The sequence below is a fragment of the Zootoca vivipara genome, chromosome 3 (genome assembly GCF_965207765.1).
Source record: "Zootoca vivipara chromosome 3, rZooViv2.hap1.1, whole genome shotgun sequence".
NCBI classification, from domain to species: domain Eukaryota; kingdom Metazoa; phylum Chordata; class Lepidosauria; order Squamata; family Lacertidae; genus Zootoca; species Zootoca vivipara.
The window spans coordinates 20,677,042-20,702,362 of NC_142586.1; the positions used below are offsets into that span (position 1 = coordinate 20,677,042).

The following is a 25,321-nucleotide window of genomic DNA, read 5'->3' on the forward strand; positions in this document are numbered from 1 at the left end:
CAGGTTGGTGTGAAGGGTTTTTGGATTATGGAGAAGTGGGCCAGTGTTGAGTTTTGATTTTTATCTGCTAGTAGGTGGGAGTATAGCTTTGTTTATGGTTGGCATATTGCTACTATTGTTGTTTTTTTATAACTATTATGGGAGCAGATGTTTTCTTTTTTCCAAAATGCTGTATGAAAGAAAGAAGATCCCCCCTAAACATTAGGAAGAACTTCCTGACAGTAAGAGCTGTTTGGCAGTGGAATTTGCCACCAAGGAGTGTGGTGGAGTCTCCTCCTTTGGAGGTCTTTAAGCGGAGGCTTGACGGCCATATGTCAGGAATGCTTTGATGGTGTTTCCTGCTTGGCAGGGGGTTGGACTGGATGGCCCTCGTGGTCTCTTCCAACTCTATGAGTCTATGAATATTAATGTATTCTGTGATTCCACGCTTGGAGTATAATAAGTAAATAAATAAATAAAAATATTGCTGAAGGCCATGCATTAGCAATGCATGTTTTGCTGCCCTTTTCTGTGGCACCCTCATCTTTATTTCTCAAATCATTCTGCATCCTGGCTGCCCGATAATATTGGCATCTATCTAAGCAGAAATATCCTTTCGTATAAGTTTGCAATGTAAAAGGGTGCCGTGATTACTGCGGTAAGTCCTGCCAAAATGTATAATGCATGGCTGTGGATTGGCAGTGCCTCTGACACTGGAATATGTTCTTCTAGCAAAAGAACAAGCCACAAGGTGTTGATGGTATTGCTCTGACCTTGTCGTTGATTCATGTGGCATTCAACTTCTTTAGGTGTTCCAGGAATAGAATGATGTTGGTTGCTTTGCACTTAGCAATTCACTGGATATAGAAAAAAATGCATTTTTTTACAAGCTATATAACCAGTTCCTCCTTACCCTTGCACTCTGCAGCACCTCTTCATATAGTTCCAGAGGGATTCTCAACCCTGTGGTGCACATTTTCAGGGGGTGCAGAGACCCTATGTGTTTAAATACATAGATTAAGTACTTAAGCTTGTTCCTTGCCTTTGGGTCAGTATGTTTTCATTCTTCACAGTTTCATAACAGGTCTGGGCACATTAGCATTGTGTTTAATCTCTTGGGTTTGAAAACTTAGGTTTGTAACTTTCCACAGTAGTGTTTCAAGTCCCTTATTGTGTCCCTCTAATTACAGCAGTATGGACTTGTTTACTACAAGAATGATCTTAATCTACTGGAGCATTCAGGGAGTATTTGAATACACATTTTCCCTCTAATATTTGATCCTGACACCCTCATACTCCAGTGCATTGTTGAAACATAGAATACCTTAATGGAAGAAGCATGGGACATTTGGGGGGGGGGCGTAGTCACACAAATTCTTCTGTAGATTAGAAGCCTGTGAAATTGTTTGGTATATGCAGAACAAAAAGAAAAAGGTGTTTTTAACAAGAAGTTTAAAGAATGTCTGAATGGAGTGTCAGCTATGTGTATTTAAATCCAAAAAAATCATGCATCTTTAATAAGTGAAGCAATTAACCTCGGGGAGACTGAGATGTCGTTGCTTTATTGACAAAACAAACATGAATGAGGTGCGTTTAAAAATATTTGTATTCAGAGAAGAGCTAATTGTTCTCTGGAGAAAGCTCTTTTAGGCTCAGCAAAAGTGACGAGTTATTAATGAGTTCAAATTGTTGAAACCATTGGAATTTCATAAATTTTTGCTTTGATGGTTAATTTGTTCCCTCTTTCTCAGCACTTCTACTCCAAATATATTGCTTGTGTACATAAATGCATATATGCGCAAAACTAGACCTGTCAGCATTTTGAAGCATTAGGGAGCCTTCCTCTATACCAGCTGTGGGGCTGTAGGATATGGTGGAAACTTCAATAAGCCGGCCATTTATGAGGAGCTACACTGGCATTTCTGCTATGCAGGCACAATTCTGCTAGCAAAGCAGCTGTAAATTTGTCTCGGGGTGTAAGAGCTTCTCCCAATCTTTTGTAATATGGGGTCAAAGCTAGACCTCCATGCCTGTGATACCTGAGCTGTTCTACCAGGTTGGGGTTTCTAGTGCAGACCATTTGCTTATATGGCTTGTTCTTAAGGCAGTGGTAGGGGAGAGAAATGCCCCATGGTGTGTCTGCTTATGACTGAGTGGGCAAGGAACACCTCTGTGGTGTCAACAGGTCCAACATAACTTTTGCTGGCCAGGCACATAAAAGCGTTTGTGCAGTAACACCCCCCTTGTCAAGGGTTTGAATTTGCACCGCCGGTTTCCCAGTCCTATGTCATGTGCTGCAGGAGTTTGCTGCTGTCAGTGTGTGGTTGTGGCTTCCCTGGTTGCTTATATTTCCCTTTCCTTCCTTGGCAATTCTTTATCCTCCCTTATTGGAAACTGGATCCTTGTCTCAAGGAGGATTGTATGTATTCTCCCAAGGCAGCAGTTTGGGTACTGCATTTTGCCTCTCTTCCTTGCCTTTGTGTTATACAAGAACAGTTGTGTGGTGTAAGAGGAAGTGAAACCTCTGTTTGCAAGTGTTTCCCTGCATATGCCAGTGTGGAAGATGCTATGGTATCTGAACCACAAGTTTAGCATGAGTGAACAGCAGGAAATATTTCCAGTTTAGGATGTATAGGGTTTCAGCCTTAACGTCCTAAGTGCTATCAAATCAAATGTTCAGATAGGCAATGTAGAAAAGAAATGCAATGCCCTTGCAACGTGATATTATTGAGTTTGTTGCAGCAAAATGTGATGTGGCTTTATTAATTAGTGCCCCTAATAACCCCACATTTCTCTCTCTCTTGATTCCCTTCTCCCTCCTTGCATTTTGTTCCTCTTCCTTTCCCCTTGCTGAGTCTTCCATTTTGCACATCTACCTTTTCCCCACCCTCCTTTCTGGTGTCAGTTGTAATCTCCAGAGGCAACCCTTAAGGAAATGTATGCTAAAAAAAAAAAAGGCTGTCCCTGAAGCCAGAGATAATTCTAGAAGCCTGAGGGCCTGTTATATGTGCACTTAGAATGGGTAATTACAGAGACAAGGCCTGTGATAAGAGTTGCAGACTGAGTGGTTCAGTATCTTCTTGTCATCCCTGGATGATAAATAAAACTTCAGTTTTAATAAAATGGATCACTGTCATCTCTGAGGAATAATCTGCCTGGCTGAGCTGCTGCAGCGTAGGCTGCAGAGCTACCTACTATTTGTGAAAACGTGAAATTTTTGAAAACTTAACTCACTATGGTTAAAATCACTGGTTAATATATATAATCTCTTTCAGTAAATTATTCAAGGAACAGGTGCCTGCAGATGTCTGACTAGGCCTGCAATCATGTACACATTCACTAATGGGAGAGTTCAATTGAATATATCAGGATTTTCAACAACAACAAATTAAAATATAGGATTGTGCTGTGGATTCCTTTGAAGAACTTCCTTCATATAACACAGAATACTGCATTAGACCATGCCAGTCAATCTTCTTCTTCTTTGGTGATCACTTGTGGCCGAGTAAGATTGTCTTCCATAAACACGGTTTCAACAATGGGTCCATAAGTGACTGTGGAGGCCAATTCTGGATCCACACATCCTTCCACAGTGGGGACATTGGTTTCCAGGCAGGAGCTGATCACAGTGTGGATTTGTCAAGCGTGCATTCCTCTTAGCACGTTTGTCCCTTGCATCCTGAGATTGAGTTTCTTCAAAGCCCTTGACACCTTTGGTAAAGGCTGTTCTCCAACTGGAGCGCTCGCAGGCCAGTGTTTCCCAGTTGTCAGTGTTTATACTACATTTTTTTAGATTTGCCTTGAGACGGTCTTTAAACCTCTTTTGTTGGCCACCAGCATTACGTTCGGAATAGAGTAGTTGCTTTGGAAGACGATCATCAGGCATCCGCACAACATGACCAGTCCAACAAAGTTGATGTTGAAGAATCATTGCTTCAACACTGGTGATCTTTGCTTCTTCCAGCACACTGATATTAGTTCAGGGAAACCAAAATGCTTGTTTACAAAGCTATTTTACTACCAGCCTTACTATATGCTTGTGAAACATGGACCACTTATAAACGCCATCTCCAACTCCTCGAAAGATTCCATCAACGGTGTCTCTGAAATTTTTTACACATCACTTGGGAAGACAGGCCAATCAATCTAGCTCAGTATTCTCAACAATGACTGGCAGAAGATCTCAAAGGTTTGAAGCAGGAGTCGTTCCCCCAGCATTACCTGGAGACATCAAGGATTGAACCTGGGACCTTTCATGTGCAAAGCATGTACTCGTAAGACTGCTCTGGTTGAGATTTTTCGGGGTGGACGGGATATCCAGAATAATACAATGGTATCAAAAACTGCCAAGAGCTCAAGAAGAACAAGATGGATTGGTTTCCACCCATTTTTCTTCTGACAAATGCCATCAACCAGGGTGACCAATGTGGTTTCAGTGTGCCATGATCAGACTTGAAGCTGCATTAAAATGGATCCAAGTAACCTGTCTCTTCCAAGTGTGTCAGGCATGTAAAAGTTTGATGAATTGAGTAGGTGCTTCTGGTCCATAACTGAGCTCCATGTACTACATTGTTAAGCATTTCTTACTAGAACATATATAGTAAAGAAGATTTGGCATTTGTTTAATCATAAAGACTACACTATTGGAAGTACAGTTAATGGAGAGCTTTTGACATTTTTGAAGGGCAAGATTTGCATTCTGCCCTTCAAAAAATGTCCTGCCTCCCAAGGTATAAAAACAATCATTTTTAAACAAATAAAAATAAAAACAGCACATCAAAGCAGCATTGACAATAGTCTGGGGAAAATGGGGGCAGGGTAGAAGAACGCGGCATTAAGAGTCCATTAAAAGGGGTCAAAATATTGAGATATTAATCTGGATGCTAGGTTAATGAAGAACCAGAATGTATTTTAATTATCTACAGTATATAGCCAAATATACGTCCAAGCATGACCACCATGACTCTTTATACTCTTTTGGTAAAAAGTAATGGAGTAGATGCTAGGGGAAAATCAGTAGCAGCTAGAATAGCTAGATTTAGTCCTTCTAATTCAGGGGGGAGTTTCTGCTTATTGCAATGGAACAGAAGATCCTAGTTTATGTGTTTGGCTTAGCTAGACACCCACAGACATTTCCAGAAGAATGATGAAATATCTAGAAACACCATCCTGTAGGTTGCATAGCGATGCTGCAAGAGAAGCACACAACAATTATAATATTGCACATGCTGAAATCATGAGGCCACTGTTAGGAAATCAATCAGGACCAGATGAAATCTGTAGCTGGCTGTTGAGTCCCCATTTCCAAATTCTTTAGTGGGATCTGCTTGGCCTTTTACCTTGCATAGAATCCACCAGAACATTTCAATAGTGGCCCTAATTTACAGATTATAGTTTATTTGTCTCCCTCATTTTCTTTTGGATCCCCACCTCTCTTTTGCAAAATTCATAATGTGGAAGTTCATCAATCTAAACAGTTTTAAGAAAAACAAGCTAAAACACATTTTGTCAACCTTAAAATATAGGCTCAAGTTATGTGTCTGGCCAGAAAGTGTGAATAATAGATTCATATGGCTAATTCAAGAATTTTTTATATCCTTCGGGTCAGAGTTGGATAATATGTCAACTTTGGGGAAGCTTATTTTTCTGCTTAGCTGCCTGATGCAGATTGAAGGTATGGTGATCTCTTCTCCTCTGTGGTTATTATGCTGTCATTTAGCTGCATTGCCCTGCCAAATTCCTATTGCTGTTTTCGGATATAGTAAATCATGAGTTTGATTGCTAACCGAACATTTTGCAATAATTTGCTCTGAAACAGATCGTTTTTCTCCTTATCCCATTCAGAAGGATAAGCACTGCATCTACTTGTGTACATAAAATGGCAATGGTAAGTTTGTAAAGGCAACAGTTTGCAAGATCATTTTATTTTAACAAAGTGGCATTGCCTTAGTCACAGTGCTTTTCAAGTAGGAAATGCTATCAGAGGCGGTTTTAGGGTAGCAGGGCTGGTTTGGCCACACTGGACGCAGCAGGGGGCGCCACAACAATGCTGTAGAATTAAGTGAGAGAGGCAGGGGGCATTGAATTTTAGCATTGCACAAGGCACCACTGAAATTTGACAGCCCGAAGACCACTGCTGATGCTATTACAGAAAGTGGGTATGGGGGTGAAACATACAGCAGGCTTTCCCAGCTGCATACATGAGTCTTTGGCATCTTGCGCACATACCCCATTAAATAACAGTCCTTGTTTGGCTGGAAGGAACAGGCCGTGTGTTCATTCTAGTTGTGCATATACTATATTTGTGTGGGACAGGCATTACACATGGAGCACATGTACAAATTGGGTCCCATTGATTTTCTTAAATTATTTTTATATGTACATGCTCTCATAATTAGAATCCCCATATCTGGACCTGGGGAGAGCATGGAACTTATATATCCATAACCACAGGCACCGTATTCTGAAGAACATTGAGGGGGCCTGATCCAATGTCCTAACGTTGTTCTGCGCCCGGCTCCGCATTTCAGCCTCAACAAGGGAGGTCCCTGGTCCCCTCCCAAAAAAACAGTGAGGGGGTCCACAGTGGCTTCTTCCCCAGGACCCGGTGCCTATGTCCATAACCAAAAACTACCTAGGAGATAGTGTCAGATATAACCAGAGTATGGAGGTGGTTTGTTTTAAGGAAGTTGATGTGCACAATGAACTATAAATCCCTGAAAAACCTGGGTTCTAATTATGTGATGGAGCAGCTCTCCCAATATTTGCATTCAGATATGAAGTCAAGGCCCTTAACATGCTCCCACTGATGAACACAGCTTGTGGATGGTAGCATGGTCAACGGCCGTCTTGGTTATGACATCCAGTTTGTAGAATTTCCTCTTCTCTAGCTGTGTAGCGGCCTCCCTCATTACTGAATTTTAGGAGTTGCTTTGAAATGTTGTTTTGAGATGTTAGGCTTACGGGACAGAGCAAGCTGTTCATGTTTAATGGAATTGAGATATCCACAATGGTCAATGTTTTTATCTTATGTATTTAATATCAGGTTACAGTTTTAAAACTTTGGTATCTTTAATAGTTTGATTTGTGTGTGCATTGGGTGCATGTGCATGTGCAATATATTTGTAAGAACACCTTGGAATCTCATTTGAATGAAAACAGGTTGAAAATGTAAACACCTCAATATTTTTAATATTCTATTTTGATAGCCTTTTAATGCACTTTCTACTGTCTAAAAAGTGCTCAGTATAACTTCTATGATCATTGCCTTGTGTGACTGATATTTACCAGTAATTGCCAAATGTAGGTTGCTTTCCATAAAAAGTTCCATAGCAGAAACAATTTTCCTTTAACAGTTCTGTCATTTATTTCACCTATTCATCCCCTCCAATATTTATTTTAATATAGATTTCACATGTTTCATTTGATAGCCCGAAAGCCCCCTTTTGCAATATAATAGTTGTCAGAGTTCCTACAAAATGAAAAAGGTACAATAATGAACACAATTGTGGCACATTTAAGGCTAACCTTTCTTCTGGCATTGCATTATCTTTCTGTAATGCTGCTCTTGAAGTGAAAATAAAAGAGCAATTTGCATCTGAAGTGCACCATCATTCTCCGGCCACTTAAAATGCCAACTCAAAAACCAGATCCACTTCTTCCTAGCTGTCAGTCAATAATAATTTTAGGCTGCAGTTCTAGACATACTGAATGAGGATCTAGTCCCATTGAACTCAATGGGGCTGACTTATGAATAGACATGTATATGATTACACAGTATCATAGTTCGTATGGACAACCCATATGACAACCACCCATTGGTGTTGATGGTGGGGGGATATACGGAGCTGAATAAATTTGAATGAAGGGGAGAAAGTACCAAAAACATTTCAACTATGGCAGCTCTACAATATCAATAAACAAATCACATGGAAAACTAGTTTTTATTGACTTGGGGCTGGCAAAAGAGGAATTACCAGGAAAAGGGAAAAGGAAACCCATGGTAGAGAAAGGTATCCTTTATCCTGATGCCCCAGTTACTCAGTTAAAGTTCCATTTATTTCAGGGAAATTGACTTCTAAGAAAGTGTGTGTGCACGTGAGTGTGGATGAACAAGCGTCAGGCAGAATTAACCCTCCAAATGCACTGTTACATTTGCAGAAGCAAAAATTATCAATTTTCAGGGGTAGGCTACACAAAGTTCTTAAGTTGTTGTGAGGTCTGTTTCCCTAAGTTTTGTTTAATTGTTTATTTCCATTTTTAACTAATTTTTCACTATCAGGCTGTGAGAACCTACTCCCACTGCAAAAAAACAAAGTTTACGAACAGTTGAAGGAAGGGAGCAGCTTAAAGAAAAAATTGTTGTTGTTGTTTAGTCGTTTAGTCGTGTCCGAGTCTTTGTGACCCCATGGACCAGAGCACTCCAGGCACTCCTGTCTTCCACTGCCTCGCGCAGTTTGGTCAAACTCATGTTGGTGGCTTCGAGAACACTGTCCAACCATCTCATCCTCTGTCGTCACCTTCTCCTTGTGCCCACCATCTTTCCCAACGTCAGGGTCTTTTCCAGGGATTCTTCTCTTCTCATGAGATGGCCAAAGTATTGGAGCCTCAGCTTCACGATCTGTCCTTCCAGTGAGCACTCAGGGCTGATTTCCTTCAGAATGGATAGGTTTGATCTTCTTGCAGTCCATTGGACTCTCAAGAGTCTCCTCCAGCACCATAATTCAAAAGCATCAATTCTTCGGCGATCAGCCTTCTTTATGGACCATAAAGCTGGACCATAAAGAAAAAATAGCCAATGGCAAAACAATTGGCAAGCAGCCCCATGGACCTTACTAAAACAAATAAAAATGGCTGCCCTTAAAATTGGCCTGATCTTGAACTGAAAAAAATAATACACCATATGAAAGTATATTTTACCAATATGAGACCATATAAAACCATATTTAAATAATAATTTAACTATGTACATTTCTAAATGTACTGGATTCTAAAATACGCTGGATTCTAAATGCACTGGATTCTGGCAAAGATGAACAGCTTTGTACTCTATTCCACAATTCAGAGAAGTGCAGACTCTAAAGACTACCCATACATAAAGCAATACAGACTATGGATCCATAATATGAGCCTATGATGTTGAGAGGAGTTACCAAAGACATCAACAAATTCAAATCCAGCTTTATGGCAGGATTTACCTGCTTGCTTGTGTGAATAAAGGTTTTGGAAAGTGATCTCTTTGGTCTCTGATGTAAGGGGCAGGCTAGCAGATGAGTGTCATTTTCCATCTGTGGTTGACCACAAATACAAAGTGTGTCTGTGTACATGACCTGGTTGCAGTGGCCATCCAAGACTGCGGTGGGCATTAATTGGAAATGCAACTCAATAAAGGCATTTCTTGAGTTAGTAAGAGTTTGGTCAGATAACTAGCTCTAAAAAGCTCTGTTCTCAAGAGTGCCTACTAAGGGGAATTTTTTTGCTGTTTCTAATTAGTCTCCAGGTCCCTTGTGGATTCTATCCAGAGGAGCCAATCCCTTAGATGAAACTTATTCAATGTCAAAGCAGAGTTCAGTTCTAGAAAACAATATCCTAAAACATCATGACAAGCTGCTTTCCAGAGTTGGTTATCATCCAATTCCATATAGCACAGCACAGGAAAATGCTCAACAGGCATATTACTAGTCTGCCCTTGTCTTCATTGTTGGTCATCCTGGTTTTGTGCAAAGAGCTGCTAATATTCCTGATGGCACAGAGTATAGCTTCCAAAATAAAAAATTCTGCAGTTTCCAAAACTTTAATGGAGTTCAGATGAGAGCTCCAGATTTCAACACCATAGAGAATTTGAGTAAGCACTTTGCCACCAAGTTGCTGGAAATTTCTCCAGCTTTAAGCCATCAAAATGTAGATGCTTTTAATGGATGAGAGGTGACTGAGTAGATGAGACCACATGTTATGCCTCTTGGGTTTTGGGAGAAGAGTAGTAGATGGTACCTTTCAACAGCTTTGTGTTATATCTTTCAATTTATTTAGGCAAAATGAAATTAAAGTTACTTAGCTGCGGTAGAATTCAAACCACATTTGCCTCCACATATTGGTTTTCATTGAATTCAGTTAGATGAACCCTGAATACAGCTTTGTTTTTGAAAATGGTACTTGCCAGAAGCACTGTAAGTTTATCTAATTATCAGAGATCTAAAAAGCAGAAGCACAGAGACTATCAGGGGATTTGAACAGATTTTGTCTTCTTGACACTTGTTTTACTTAACATTCTAAGTTTAATCGTTGAGGAATGTCCTATCATGCCTTTAAACCTGGCAAAATATGATAATTTTCATGCTAAAAGATACACAAGGGAACCAAAAGGTGCATGAAGTAAGCAATGAATCCCTAAGCGACACGTTTGGCATATAAACAATTTTAATGTGGGATATGCCTTTATAACTCTACCGAAAAGATGTGCAATGAGCACTTGGGAATCACCGCTATTAATTTTAAAAAAGTGATGTTGTAACTTGCCATCTGCTCTTATTTTATAAAAATCTCAAGTATCCAGTAATCAAGTAGCTTTCAAATGTCTTCTGGGAGCTTAGATTGACTGAGACTTGCGTTTGAAAGGGATTTGGGAGCTGAAATGGAACCAAATGCATGGCCATGTTTGTGGCAGAAAAAGCTGCTGAAGTTGATATTGTCCCAGATCAGGAAGTAGGCTGGAATTTTTGCCTTGCTGGTTCACCCCTTTGAGGTTGTGTGACTGGCTTAACCAAACCTGAATGATGGAAAGGCTGTTGAGAAAAGGACTCATTTTATCATAGGTGGTGGTGGTGGTAAAAATGAAGCACGTTTGTGGGGAAGTTATAAAAAGGCAGTTTGTATCAGATAATTTTTTTTTAGCTCTGCTATTATTATTTTATCGTCCAGGTAAGGATGTATATCACCAAGAGCTTGTCATCATTACTGTTATTATTATTATTAGAGGCAGTGTGACTGGAAACAGTCAAAAGGTGAAACCAACTCGCTGTTAAACACTGGTATAGTCACATGTCACCTCAATCTCTTAACAAGATTCTGGGGGTTCCAGGTGCTCACCCAGGGTCATGTTTCCTCTCTTAATAATAATAATAATAATAATAATAATAATAATAATTAATAGTAATAATATTTTTTTTATTATTTATACCCCACCTATCTGGCTGGGTTTCCCCAGCCGCTCTGGGCAGCTCCCAATCGAATATTAAAAACACAATACAGCACTAAACATTAAAAACTTTCCTAAACAGGGCTGCCTTCAGATGTCTTTTAAAAGTATCATGATTCACAATATATTGGCAGGCCGTGTCAAAAATTATGAAACCAATATCACAATATGGACTTCAATTCAGTTTTGGACAATATATCAATACATTACCCAGCCCTAGTGACCACAACAGTTTCTCTTTGCTTCTCGCATAACTTTAACAAGCTTAGAGCCAAAGCAGTAGTCAGTTATTGTTCCAGGCCCCTGCAAAAAAAAAAAAAAAAAATGAATCCGGGGATGAAGCCTGCAAAATTAATACAAATATGTGGTTGGTGCTTTTTTTAAGTTTGAGTTCTGTTGGTTGCCCTCTTAGTCAGCAATTTGCTGCGTAGGCAGAGAAAGGACTCTACATTTCCGAGTCAGCTCTGTGGCTCTAAGAGCAATTGCCTTTTTGGCTTTTAGTGAGGTTTCGAGCTGAGGTTTTCTTTACTCTTTCCTGCTGGTGTAACAGTGCTATGTGAGGGCAGGGATGCACCCCTACAGTCAGTCTGATTTGAAGGGTGCATGCCTGTTGCATCCTCATCACACCACCCTGCAGCTACCCCCCCCCCCGAAAAAATGCACCCAGGGCCATTGACCCAGCAACCCCACACACACACTACGCCCCTGATAAAGGCTGCCTTTGAAGCCAATCTCCCTCACCCACCTGGAGCTAAGGCCACAGGCAATGAGGGTGATGCAGAAAGCCCACCTACCCACATTTGTGCTGTGGCCTAGGGAAAGGAGCTATGTATGCCCCTATTTCCCACAGGGCAGGGATGGTGGACACCATAGAGACTGCAGTTTTTGCCTTATATAAATGTTGGTTCCCACACCAATAGTTGTTTCCTTCTGTGGGTTTTTCATTGGTTTCACTTTAAGTTTAACCTAGTTCAACCCAGCCCTTGTGCCTGAGTCTTTATTTGGCCATCAGGTCACAAATGAAAATGTTTTAAATACTGATTAAGCATTTCTTTTTATTTGTTCCAAAGGTGTGAGTAAATTATTATTATTTGACTGCTTCCCTTTGATTTGCTCCAGCAGTATCTCTCATTCGCCCCCATATGAACTAATACTGTAAGACATTTGAAAAATTACCTGAGTTCTTGCATATTTTTTTCTGGAGGAATTTTCTGATATAATCTGAGAGGAGCTTTGAGAAGCTAAACCAGCATCTACAAGGGTTTTAATTGAAATTGAGAGCTTTTGAAAGTGGGTACAGTAACTTTAACCGTAATACTATCCGCTTTTGAGAAGGATATGTCTGTGCTCCTAAGGCAGAGATAACTAAAATACTATGCAGAATTTTAGATATTTTCAAAATGCAATCCTTCAATTATGCTAGGTGACCTGACAATATTGGGTGACAATTTGAATTAAGGTTTGAATAAAATGTCTTCTAGCACAATGGAAGATGGAATTAATGTTCCCTGCCTTATGAATAAATTCACCTTTCTAATAAGGTTAAATAATTGAATGATTATGGATGTTAATATGACAGAGGAGTCTTTCCAAGAAAATACATTTTGTCTAGGATATATATGACGATATCTTTCTTCCTATTTGAATTATCAAACTCCAAATAAAATAACTTCATTTCAAACAAAAGTTTATTCACTAAAAAAAAAAGTTTACTCGAGTCTAAAACATTAGGTAGAGGTGAAAGGCTAAAGCTGGATTTTCCATTCTCATTGATAATAATGGGTAAAATAATAATAATATTAAGCACAATAGCTAGGCTGACCATTTTTATTTCTCATATCTTTAAAGAGACCACATGTTCATTTCTTCCACTGCTAGATTTTAACTGGATTACTTCGTTAGACCACTGCTTTATAGTTTCATAATCACATTTGGAAACAAAGAAAGGTTATGGCCGGTACTCACATATGAAACAATTAAGTGATGAGATTATGGAAGGGCATATATTATATGATACATACATACTTTGGACTTTGCTAAGTGTACCCAAATATGGAAAATAAACTGATAATCGGTGTTAGAAGCAAGACACCGTTCTATAAAGAGCACCTATAAAAGGAGTTTTCCAGAAGAAATACAACTGAGTCAGATGCAAAATGCTTTCAGAATGGAGGTGTGCAACAGGTTTTTTTTTTGGTACGTTCATCCCATTATTTTAGATACTAAGTGCTGTTTTTGCTTTGCTTTCATTGAAACTGGATACATTTTGTAGATTATTTGTTTAACTCAACATTTGTTTCATTTTCATTGGCTACCATTTTTTTTAAAAAAATTACTGCCAACTTTCAAAAGGTAGTGTACAGGAACTACACTTCAAGCAGTCACATAGCATTTGAAGTATGCACACACTTCAGAAAAAAAGTAGTTTGTGTCAAAACAACTTCAATATTCCTTGAAATCAGATGAAGTAGACATAATGGCTGTCGTTTGTCAATAATACAGGTCTCAATGGCAGACATCATCCTAGAGGTGGAAATATTTACTAAAACAATATAAGATCAATATATGGTCACCATGGCACTGCATAAATACATCCTGAAATTTAGTGTAGCATGTATGTATGAAATATATCAAGTCAATAGAGAGGCTAAAAAATTATACTCCTCTCAATATTAGCCAGCTGCTGTCTCTTCAAAAATAATCAAGTTACATGGACAGAAAAATACTAGACTGCTTTGAGAACTTGTAGTCAATGTTACTGATAATGAACTTTGAGGTCTGTTGGGATGTGCCTTTGAGCACAAACAAAACATCTTGTCATTAAAGGCATGATATCACAGCAAAGAAGACAAAAGGATTCAGACTTTGGCAGGGGTGCCGAGTTGAATTCAAATACCTGGGGGGACTCAGGTAAGCCCCAACCTGCATAATCAATCACAACACAAGACACATACAAACCACTTGAATATCAATGCCCATCAAATTTGTAAGAGCCTGGACTTCGGCCCTTAGTAGTTGGCTCCTTTGGTCTTTGGTAATGGTATCTTACTCTGTTAATGCAATGTAGTTTATAGTTCTGACTTAAGCCTACTCTTTAAGGCAGGGATCCCCAAACTCAGCCCCCCATATGTTTTGGGACTACAATGCTCATGAGACCTCCTTAACTGGTTTTGCCTGGCCATCGGTCAGGTATTCTGTAACTGTGATTCCTGCATTGCAGCAGGTTGGATGAAATGGGCCATCCAACTCTGCAATTCTATGACACAGTTGACATTAAAAATGTTTGACCACATGGGTGCATTTGTACATGCTTACCTACACAGACTGTGTGGGAATCTTTTCATATGGTCAGGTTACCATGCACAGAATCTCTCATGTGTTTCAGAACCATGGCAGGAACTGTGCCAACAGCTTAATCTAAAAAATAAAAATAAAAAATTGAGCAATTATGTTTTCACTAATACCACCTATTTCTAACTTCACAGTTTATTAAGACCGTCCTTTTCAAAGAAAAGCAAGCAAAGAAAAAATATTTGAACATGAATATTTTAAAGCCTTCAGATTTAGTTTTATTGTCACCTTGCACTGTGCATTCAAATAGTTTTCTTGCTTGGTTTTTGCTGTCTAGATCTAGCTCCTGGATTAGGGACAGTTTCACAATATGCCACAATGGAGAAGCTACCTAAAACACTACCTAAAACAGTCTACGCAAGGCACACCCACACACTAAGGGGTCTAGGTGCATCCTCACAACTTATCCTAATTATTACCCAATTCCCCCCCATTAGTTTCTATATTTTACTTAAACTTGGAAGATGCCTAAGCTTGAAAATGCTTAGTCAACCAGAAGCAACAACCTCCAGTGAGTTCAATCTGAGTTGCTTCCTAGAAGGTATGCTCAGGATTGCAGTCGGAAATTCTTTTATTCGTTAAACTTTTTGGCCTCTTGTCTTTTAGCTCTGTATTGGATTGTTGCACACCACCCCAGTCTCTGAGTGGTTCAAGGTGTATTTAGGATATATGGTTTATTTACACATATATGCAACCTGAGCCTATGATAGATGGTCTCATGCATTAACACCCGAAGAGGTTCTTACTTCTCCTGTCTTGGATTCCAAAAGAAATCAGGCATGCTTCTGCCTCTCAGCTGCCCAACCTGCAGCCTGCAGCTTCTCACTTCTAGCTCACATACAACTCAACTCTTGCCTTTGTCTTTCTAACTACCAGTGAGTTGAGGTAGGCCCACCCATTTGTATCTGGCACAGGGCCACTTCCTTTGTTACCTTAGTGGCCCATACTTAGAGGGTCATTACCAAGAAACTTGTCTGGCTATTCCAGCAATTTGAATCCTTGCTGGAGCCAAGAATTCAAAGGGACAGACATACAGCATAACCGCCCCCTTCTCTCAACTCACAACAACATTTGTACCACTCTTTCGTGGCATTATTTTATACACCAGCCGGTCATATTCAGTGCACATGACAAGTGCAAGAAGTGCTGCTTTCAGAGTAATGGGTTTAATGTGCTCAAAGTAGCTTTGGCACAAAGCTAAACATTTGACAGTGTAACTTTGAGAATAAGGAGCTTTGACTTCCTGGGTTCACTCAAGAAGGAATGAAAACGCCAAAACACTATCCAAACAGCAGCACAGCCAGCAAACCAAAGAACAGAGGCTATGGGCAGTTGGGAAGAATAAAAACAAACCAACAAACCATGATTAATTGTTTGGGGAGAGATGTTGGCTCCATTCCCCAAATCATTTCCAAGGTTAGTATCCAAATCCGTAGTACACTCAGGCCAACATTAATTTACACGCATAGACACACACGCATACCTGCCTGCTGGGAAGAGAGCAGAGCTTAAGTCCTCTTTAATTATAGACAGGATGAAGTGGGTGCCCCCCCCCTCAGATGTGAACTAGTCTAGAAGTGTGCTATTAAAAAGTTTTCAAAAGATTTAGAAATATCAGTGGAGTACCTCCAGGTCTTCAGATATGCATCAAAGAAGAGGCTGCCAATATAAACAATTAAATGATGCTCTTTGGGGGGTCTTGTTGTTGTTGTTGTTGTTGTTGTTTGTTGTTGTTGTTACAATTAATAACAAATTCTGTTATTTTTTTGTCCCTTGCATCTTGCAGGCTTTCTGGATTTCAGCTGCCATCCTCCATAGTGAGCACAGGATCCATTATGACTCTCTGCTTCACTACAGACTTCGCTGTGAGTGCTCAAGGATTCAAGGTGATATATGAAGGTAGGGTTCAATAACTTTTTTTAATGATCTATTGAAGAGACTTGGGAGGAAAAAAAGTACTTTGAGGATGTATACAGAGTGTGTACAGTTGGTGAGCCTGTTTTCCCTGTGGATTGATCTGGATTCCAAAGGAAATTCGAAGGATTATATTTTGTTTATAGGAGTTACCTGTTTTGGTCATATCTATACATTGGAACAACATGTTAAAAATATGTTTTCGGTGAGTGGACTAGATTGGTATTTATTCAAACCCTTGCATGTTTATTTCAGTATTTTCTTTATATGGATTTGGTTTATTGTACATGGTGTTTTCTGAATTCTTGAGAACTTGATGGATATGCATAGACTCCTGTATATGCATTCAAAGGTTGGTGTGTTTTCTAGGCACTGATTAATGTGCTTTTCCAGTGGGAGTGGGGAGTAATTCAGATTTTTTTTTTATTAAAGAAACCACTACTACTATGATGTACAGTTTCTATTCTGAGTTCAGATTTTCATAAATCTCTTTCCCCAGGGGGGTAAAAGAGTTAAAATCATTTGCACAAGGACACTACAGCTGAAAACAATGGAATTATTCCAAACTTACTAGAGAGCAAAACTTGTGGTCATTCATAGCACAGTTTTGTTTTGCTTATTTGATTTAGAAAACAGCTTGTTTGTTTCAGAAAATGTTTGGCATGATAATGTTGGTGTTTACTGCTCTGCAGTAGTGAGGCATTTGATTCTGAAGTTTTGTAATGGTTGTCTGTCTGGATTTCCTGGTTGAAGTTTGTGTTTGCTTTGGCATGGAGAAGTTTATGAAAGAAGGCTTTTGCTAGAAATTGTTCAATTTTTAAAATATTGGGTGTTCTGCAAATATTATTATTATTATTATTATTATTATTATTATTATTATTATTATTAAAACCCTAGCCCCAGGACTGGGCAATCTATGAGGCAAGGTGAGACAACCACCTCAGGCGGCCGGGTCTACCTGGGCAGCAGATGTAGATGTTGGCCTTTCTTCCCCATCCCCCTATTCCTGATGTAGATCTTTCCTGACCCACTTCTTACCTGGCAAGGAGGGCGAACGCCATTTGGGTGTCTGTCTCAAATGACGAAATGTCTTGGGCCAGCCCTGCCTCATCTTTAAAGACATAGACTATTTTCTGGAAACCATCTATTTACAGTGGAGGTTTACCTAAGCCTCTGTAGTTCATGGTATGCCTTGGCGTTATGGTCTATGGAGGAAACCCTATTGTTTTGAAATCATCCTTCTAGGATTCAATATATAAAAGATCAGTAACAACTCTTATTTAGAAGAGGAGGAGGAGGAGGAGGAGGAGGAGGAGGAAGAAGAAGAGTTTGGAGTCTCAAAGCTGCTAACAATCTCCTTTCCCTTCCTCCCCCGCAACAGACACCCTGTGAGGTGGGTGGGGCTGAGAAACTTCAGAGAAGTGTGACTAGCCCAAGGTCACCCAGCAGCTGCATGTGGAGGAGCGGAGACGCGAATCCAGTTCCCCAGATTAGGAGTCTACCGCTCTTAACCACTACACCACACTGGCTCTAATACATAATGTATCTAATACATAATAATGTAAGTTCTAAGGATTTGATAACACATTTATTGGTGGCAGATAGAAAAACAAAAACAATTGCTATGGAAACATATGTTATATAGCACTATTGGGGGGGGGAACCACTGCCTCCAAATGTTTGATACAAGGAAAAGTGCAGCAACAAGATTTTAGCACTGTGGGGTGGGGTTTTATTCAACATGCGATGGACACGGGAGAATATGAGGAAAACAATGAAGTGGTGAGAAGGGTGTGACTTGGGTGATTTACCCTAATTAATTATCCATAGTTGATGAAAACATATGGAACCCTTATGTAAGATTTAGATAAGATATATATGTGAGAGATGCTGTATTATTTGAAGCATTTCCGTAATGGTTTTCTGGTTACGAAGTATAATATCAAATTGCACTTTTGTTAGAAGACACTATTATTTAGAAGACATGGGTCTGTGTGTATTTCTTCCTACTGGATGTCAGTTTTCTTCTAACGCATTCAGTGTGTGTTGGCTACAGGATAAAATCTCATCCCTTGTGAAATTCCAGCAATGTCAGCCTGTGGCAGGGCTTTTTCTTTGGGGTGTGGAATGAGGGGAACTCACTGCAACTAAGTTCAGGCATCTTTCAGGTGGGTGCCATTGCCATTCTAAAGAGAAAGAGGGAAGTGTCCGTGCTGAGTTCCATGTATGGTAATGTGGTAATTAAACAAATTCACCTAAATAAGTGCCCGATACTTTTGCATAATTTTGGTGGAATTCAGCTGCGAAATGATCAAAATCAGGTGTCTTTTATTCTGAAGATTCTTAATCTCATTTATGAATTCCTGTGGGAAATTGCAGCATTTAGTTCCTCAATTATCTTAAATCTAAACTTTGGGGATCTGCAGTTCGTTAAAATAATAATAATAACGTGTCACATCCTGAGGTCTCTCAGTTTGATATAAGTGGCTGAAAAACAAAACAATCATTTTTATATCTTCTACACTATTAGCTAATTTCCCAGAGGGTTTCTTCACTAGAGGAATCATATCCAATTTCTGCTTCCTTGCTAGTTGATGAGTATCTGCTTTAGCTCATTTTTCAAAATGTTTTTGTTGCAAAACTTGGCATGTTGGGAAGAGTAAAACTGTCTGCAGCCCCTGCCCAACACTTCCATTCGTTTGTTTATTCCACACACACAAAAGACTTTGTTTCCCCATCTGCTTCTGTATGGCATGTTGCCACTATCCCCATTACTAAGGAAATTAGGCTGGTGCTTCTTTACATTGGGATACACATACAAATGTTCCTACCATTGAGATGTCATGCAGAGGAACCACGTCTTATTGAAAGCAATGCAGTGCAAAGGAACAACATTCATGTTTAGATGTACGGTCAGATACAAAAGTGGGTATAGTTCATTTGCACTGCATTTTTTTTTACCTTCAGTGGAATGTACAATTGAATGTACAATTCATTTGCCTTGGCTATATTCTGTTAAAAAATAAAATAAAACCAGGTGACATTGAGAAACAGCCTTTTTGTGAGGTGGTTGCCATTGAAAGCCCTCAACATCAGCAATCTGAGAGTCCTCAACACCGCCTCTGAGACCAACTCTGTCAGCTCAGGCAGGCTGGGACAGTGCTTCTTAGTGAGGCAGACAGTAAACCAGCAGCATCTCTAATCTGTCGCAATTACCCAGTGCCAAGAAGAAACACTCAGATGCTAACCCGCCCCCCAACTGGACAGAGAGTCTGGAGAGAGAGAGAGAGAGAGAGAGAGAGAGAGAGAGAGAGAGAGAGAGAGAGAGAGAGAGAGAGAGAAAATCATATAGATCACAGCAACTCCCCCTCCCATCAAACCTTGTGTCAAGCAGTTAAGAAAATTGGATGAAAATGATTGTTTCTCTGCTGTTCATCCAAGCGAGTGTGTGGGTAGAGCTTTCTGAAATGCCTCAAGGGGTGTGTGTTTTTGTGCTAGAAAGCTGTGCACTTTTCTGAGCTAGCCCACCAAGGCACAGGTCAGATTAAGACCTGAACATTGGGACAAAACTCCTGTGTTATTCCTAGTAGCGGATTAGTATGGTGGGGTGGGGCACTTTTGTACACACACACACACACACACACACAGTAAGCAGCGGCAGCTCTCCTGCTTGGAGGTCAGGCAAGCACTTCTGTCCCCACCACACTGCTCACTCCCAAATTCATATTGCTGCATTTGAGAAAGATCTTGTCCCAGCCTATGCTGAGCATAAGCAATATATCCCTTTTCATATACTCTGCAACACACACTCAACCCTAGGATGGCCATGTGTCGACCTTTACAGAGTACAGTTATGTATGAACAGACCCAGACCCTGCTCTTGTCACTTGAAGTGCTTCTCTACGTCCTCCATCCCAGAGAGCTTCGGAGGGTGGCCATAAGAGAACAGGCCTTTTTTGTGGCGGCTCCCAATTATGGAATGCAGGCTCGCTTGGCGCCATCACTACATGTATTGAGACACCAGGGGAAAACATTCCTCTTTACCCAGGCCTGTGGCTAGTAAATAATCTATTGCCTGTTAAAGGGGGGGGGATAGACTGTTAATATGGCTGTTTTTATTAGGGTGTTGTTATGTTTTTTAATCATTGATGTTCTGTAATGTGTTTTTAATGTTGTAGTACACCATCCAGGCGACTGACTTTTGAACATTTTTTCACTTGCTCCAGTATTCTAAAAACGTGGTGTTCTTGTGTGACACCATCAGCTACTCCCATATAACTTCCATGGGAACAGAATGGTGTCTGTAGAATAGATATATCTATACAACACGCTGCCGCACAGATTACAGCACGGGAAAATGGCTTTTTTGTTAGCAACCACAAAGAGGTGGGCGTCATTTAAGCCTTTCCTCTGGCTTCTGTAATTAGCAAAATATTGATGCTGTTTGTTTGTAGAGAAAGAATTTTCTGAAACTCTTGAAATTGAACTTTTTCCACACTGGTGTTTTCTAATTATTATCTTGCACCTTGATGAATAGCGAGGGTTTCTAAAAAAACACACGGTTCTGCTAAAAATATGAGCAATTTGCACATGCTATATGCAATATTATAATGTGATTATATATATATATATATATATATATATATATATATATATATATATATATACACACACACACACACACACACACACACACACACACAGTTTCCTAAAGTAATCAGCACATAAGCAGACACACACACACACACACTGCATATGACCATATAAGAATACTGGTGGATTAGTACTGTATATTCCTGCATATAGGACTACTTTTTAACCCAGGAAAAACTTCTCAAAAGTTGGGGGTCGTCTTATACGCCGGGTTGTATTTCTTATACGGCGAGTATATCCCAAACTCTATATTTTAACTGGAAAGGTTGGGGGTCGTCTTATATGCCCAGTTGTCTTATACGCTGGAATATACGTACTTATGCTACTTAAAATTATGCTACAGAAATATAGGGCCACATGTGGCATGACTCTTCTATACTTAATATATTTATAATACATGCATTTTTTGTATAGCCTTGCATAGGCTTTTTTTTTTTAAAGGCACAGGTGGCTCAGACAAGAGGCAGCCCAATGCAACCGAAGTGTGATTGGATCAGAACCACCAGATTCCATGTATAAATTCATATAAAATGGATTCCTCTTCTACCTTCCTCTGACCATTTTTAGCTGTAGACAGTCTTGGCGGCCTCCATTGCTGACTTTAGTTTTGGCAGGCTTGCAATATTGTCTCTCTTCATGCTATATCACAGTATGTGTTCTCTTCACCTAGCAATAGCAGCACACTCTGTGCACGAAACATTAGGATTTGTATTTTGAAAGGAAGCTAGAAGAAACTGTTGCCCTTGAGCTCAGTCCCTTATCCAGTGTCCAGCCTGATTTATGTTTTCCACTGCAGTGATCACTTAATCTGAACCTGAATTAAGTCTTGCAAAATGAAGCAGACACTGGGTTGAAAAACTTGTGCCATGATCTGTTAAACATTTTGAGAAAGAGAGGCAACTCTGTCTCTATTCAGACTTTAATCCTTTCCATTAGCAGCATTAGCCCCTTTTGTTATCTCAACGGCTGCTGGTGCTTATAAAGTAGCTTCCCTTTTAAAACACTTTCAGGAATTGTGTACCAGAATCAAACTAAAGATCAAAGCAAAAACAGCTCCTCCTTAAAGCACACTTCCTTCTGTAGTATGAGTTCTAACTTATTTTTGACCACCCCCCATGACTTTTTCCTTATTTATAGTGATGCATCCTCATCATTCAACTGGGTTACCTGGTCTGGTTGAGCATGTGCAAATCACAGAGTTTGTGGCTATCCGTGAGGTTAGCAACAGATCAGGAGGCAAGCTCTCTTCAACTCAATTTAGAAATGGGTCAGCAATTAGGAGCATATTTAAGAAACACTGGGAGTGGGGAAGGAAATCATCCCTGTTCAAACATTCTAGGTTGTCTTGTAATGCTGGCTGCAAAGGATCATGTTGCCTTAGGCTTTTTGCAAAATTATAGATATATATTAAAGAGTACCCTTTGCACATGTGCACACCTCTTTGTTTGACACTGTAGAAGATATTCTGATAGAAATAGCATTAGATATGTATTGCACCTGAGTATCCCAAGAAAACTTCGTACTGTATTCTAAGTGAGGCATTTACAAGAGTCGGTGGTATAACTAGCCAGCAAGCTAGGTTTGTCTGAAGAGTCTAAACTAGATTTTGATGAGGCATACTGAAAATGACATTTTAAAAACAAAACAAAACCATGGTTGAATTCTTCCAATTACCAAGTTTCTCGTGAATGCATGCCCAGCCATTCTAAGAAGCAAGGCAAAGTCCTTGTCTCTGGTTGCAGATTAGGAAGGATGCTAGATCATACATCCCCTTCTCATCTGCTTCTGGGCTGCCTGCAAACCCACCCACAGACCCCACCGCCTGCCTGCTCTCCTGCATCAGTTCTTCACCCAATTCCAAAGAGGAAAAGGTAGACAGGTTTTGCCTGCCTGTTCCTGCAAGCAGCCTGGAAACACAGAAGCAAAAAATGCTGTTGCCTGTTAAACTTTAAACTGTATCTCCTCCCTCTGCTGCAAAGTGGCAACAGCATTCCTGGGGCTCAGCAGGGTTATTTTGCCCTGTAAACTCAGTGCCTCACTCTGAGGAAGGACCCTACTGCACCATGAGTTAGGGCCTGCCCTTCCTCTGAATGGAACATTGCGGGCATAAATGCTGCCCAAGGACCTTGCAAAACTGGGCTGCACCGCCACCACTGCCACAGCACCAAAAACTGGAAGTTGCAGCAAATGTGTAGAATTCGTCCGGTGGGTTGGTGCATGATGAGGACGGAAGGAGAAGATGGCGTGGCAGTCAGAGTGGCAGGATTTGGTGGTCTGCCTCAGGTGGCCCAGTGTTTTTGGCCATCCCACATGGATCTTGGGTAGCAATTTTTCACTGTCCGGTTTTTTAAAAATTGCTTCCAATAGCTTTAATTGTGTTGATAAAAGGTTGCGGTAGGATGGCAGTAAGAGAAAAGGCGATGTTATTCACATGACACCTGTAGAGAGATTCAGTAGGGCAAACCTTGTGGATTTGTAACAACCGTGACAGTAAATATCCTCAAACAAGACTGTATACACCCCTGCTGTCTCCTCAAATCCTGCTGAGCTTCGTTACAACGGACCCTACAGAATGAGTGACATTTCTGCCACACTTCCTTCTTGTTAAAAAATATGTTTTGCATCAAAAGTACAGGCCACATCCTTAAATCAAACCAAGGGGAGAAAAGATGTGGGTGAATAGACAGCTGCTGTGTGTAGGATGTTAGACTTGATGTTGGCACACAGCACTGCCGTAGGAGTTTAGCAAATGGTGGCATCGTTGAGGTAAAAAAACACAAAAACACAAAAAACGCCAGTGCTGAGCACAGTTTTGGCTTTAGACTTATCACCAGGCTTTCCGCTGGCAATTAAAGGAATTTTTCCACAGCTCTCAGGGGCTGTTTTGTTTTTAAAGTCTTTCTGAAGCACAGATCTTACCCACGCAGCCTTGTTGCTGACATACTTAACAAAACACAATTGGGGGGAGATGGTGGGAAGGAACGACTTGTTTATTGGAGTGATCTTTTTATTGGAAAAAGATTGATTCTAGGAGCTCAAATGTATAATAGCTTGGAATAGATGTCATGATTACGATGTCAGCTCTAATGGAAAACAAATAATTTAAATTCATTAACTGGTTGTTATGTTTCAATGTGTATAGTTTGCGCATATATATATATATATATTATATGCGCACTTGATACATGTTTGTCAGGCGGGAATGAAGTGGCTGCATTTTTTTTGTACTTTAGGATGCTGTACACATGTATACTGTATTGCTGAATTGAATGTCATCACCACCTTTTCAAAAGCTATAGCATCAGTGCTTTATATAACACTCTGGTGATTGTACTCTACTCCAGCATTTCAGAACTGGCATGTCATTTCGTCTGCCTTATCTTTTTAATTTTTTTTGAACTTTTCTAAAATTGTTTTAGCTTTAACAAAGGCTTAGATAAGGACAGAATTTCTAATGTCAGTGAATACAAAGTAAATCATTTGTATGTTGGAAAAGCCTTTTATTCCCATATTATGTGCTCGGTGTGCAAGTGAACGGATGAGAAGGAAGTCATCATGGATTCCTCACAGGCAGAGTTCTCTATCTTGATTGAGCAAGTCCATGTACACATTGGCTCTGATGGAACAAGTCCATGTGCACACTGAATCTCTGTGATGCACACAGGGAGTGTTAGAATATCGGGGTGTAAAGCCCTATATTCTTTCTCTTGCCACTGGCTTCAGTAAAGAAGACAGCAAACAATCTCTTTTGCACAGAGACTTCCCATTTGTCTTGATGGAAGAGGCAACACTTCATGTGTGGAAATGGAAGTAATTGAGGAATGCAAGTAACTTATGCCCACAGTTCTTGGGGATTGGGGGATAGAGCTGTAAGCAAAAGGGCTGATAAATACTGGGTTCACAAATGTTAACAGAGTTTTTGCTCACTACACTTCATCTTGGCTGAACCCAACCCAGCTTCTATGATGTTGGAGGGATCTGTTTGCTATTCCGTATCTGCCATGGTGCAGTGTTGTACATGCAAACTCGGTATGGATTTGCTACACTAACACCATGACGTCTAAATAGTTCTGTGATGCATTACTGCATTGGACTAGTCTGGCAGTCTGAAGTTCTAAAAACCTATGCTCATTAGCTAAAGTCCCACTTGGGGTATTGTTAGAGCATGGAAACAGACTTAATTTTCAGAGTGTTTGCCGGTCTGCTGGACATGGAATAATGCAGAAGCTT

General features: G+C 40.1%; 1 protein-coding gene across 1 annotated transcript in view; it reads left to right on the top strand.

Moving 5' to 3' along the window:
• CSMD1 (CUB and Sushi multiple domains 1) overlaps window positions 1-25,321 on the top strand; it is a 946,508-nt gene that overhangs the window by 273,711 nt on the left and 647,476 nt on the right. Inside the window, exon 3 of the mRNA XM_035109950.3 lies at window positions 16,311-16,423. Coding sequence (XP_034965841.3) covers window positions 16,311-16,423 — 113 coding nt within the window. The remainder of the gene's footprint in view (window positions 1-16,310; window positions 16,424-25,321) is intronic.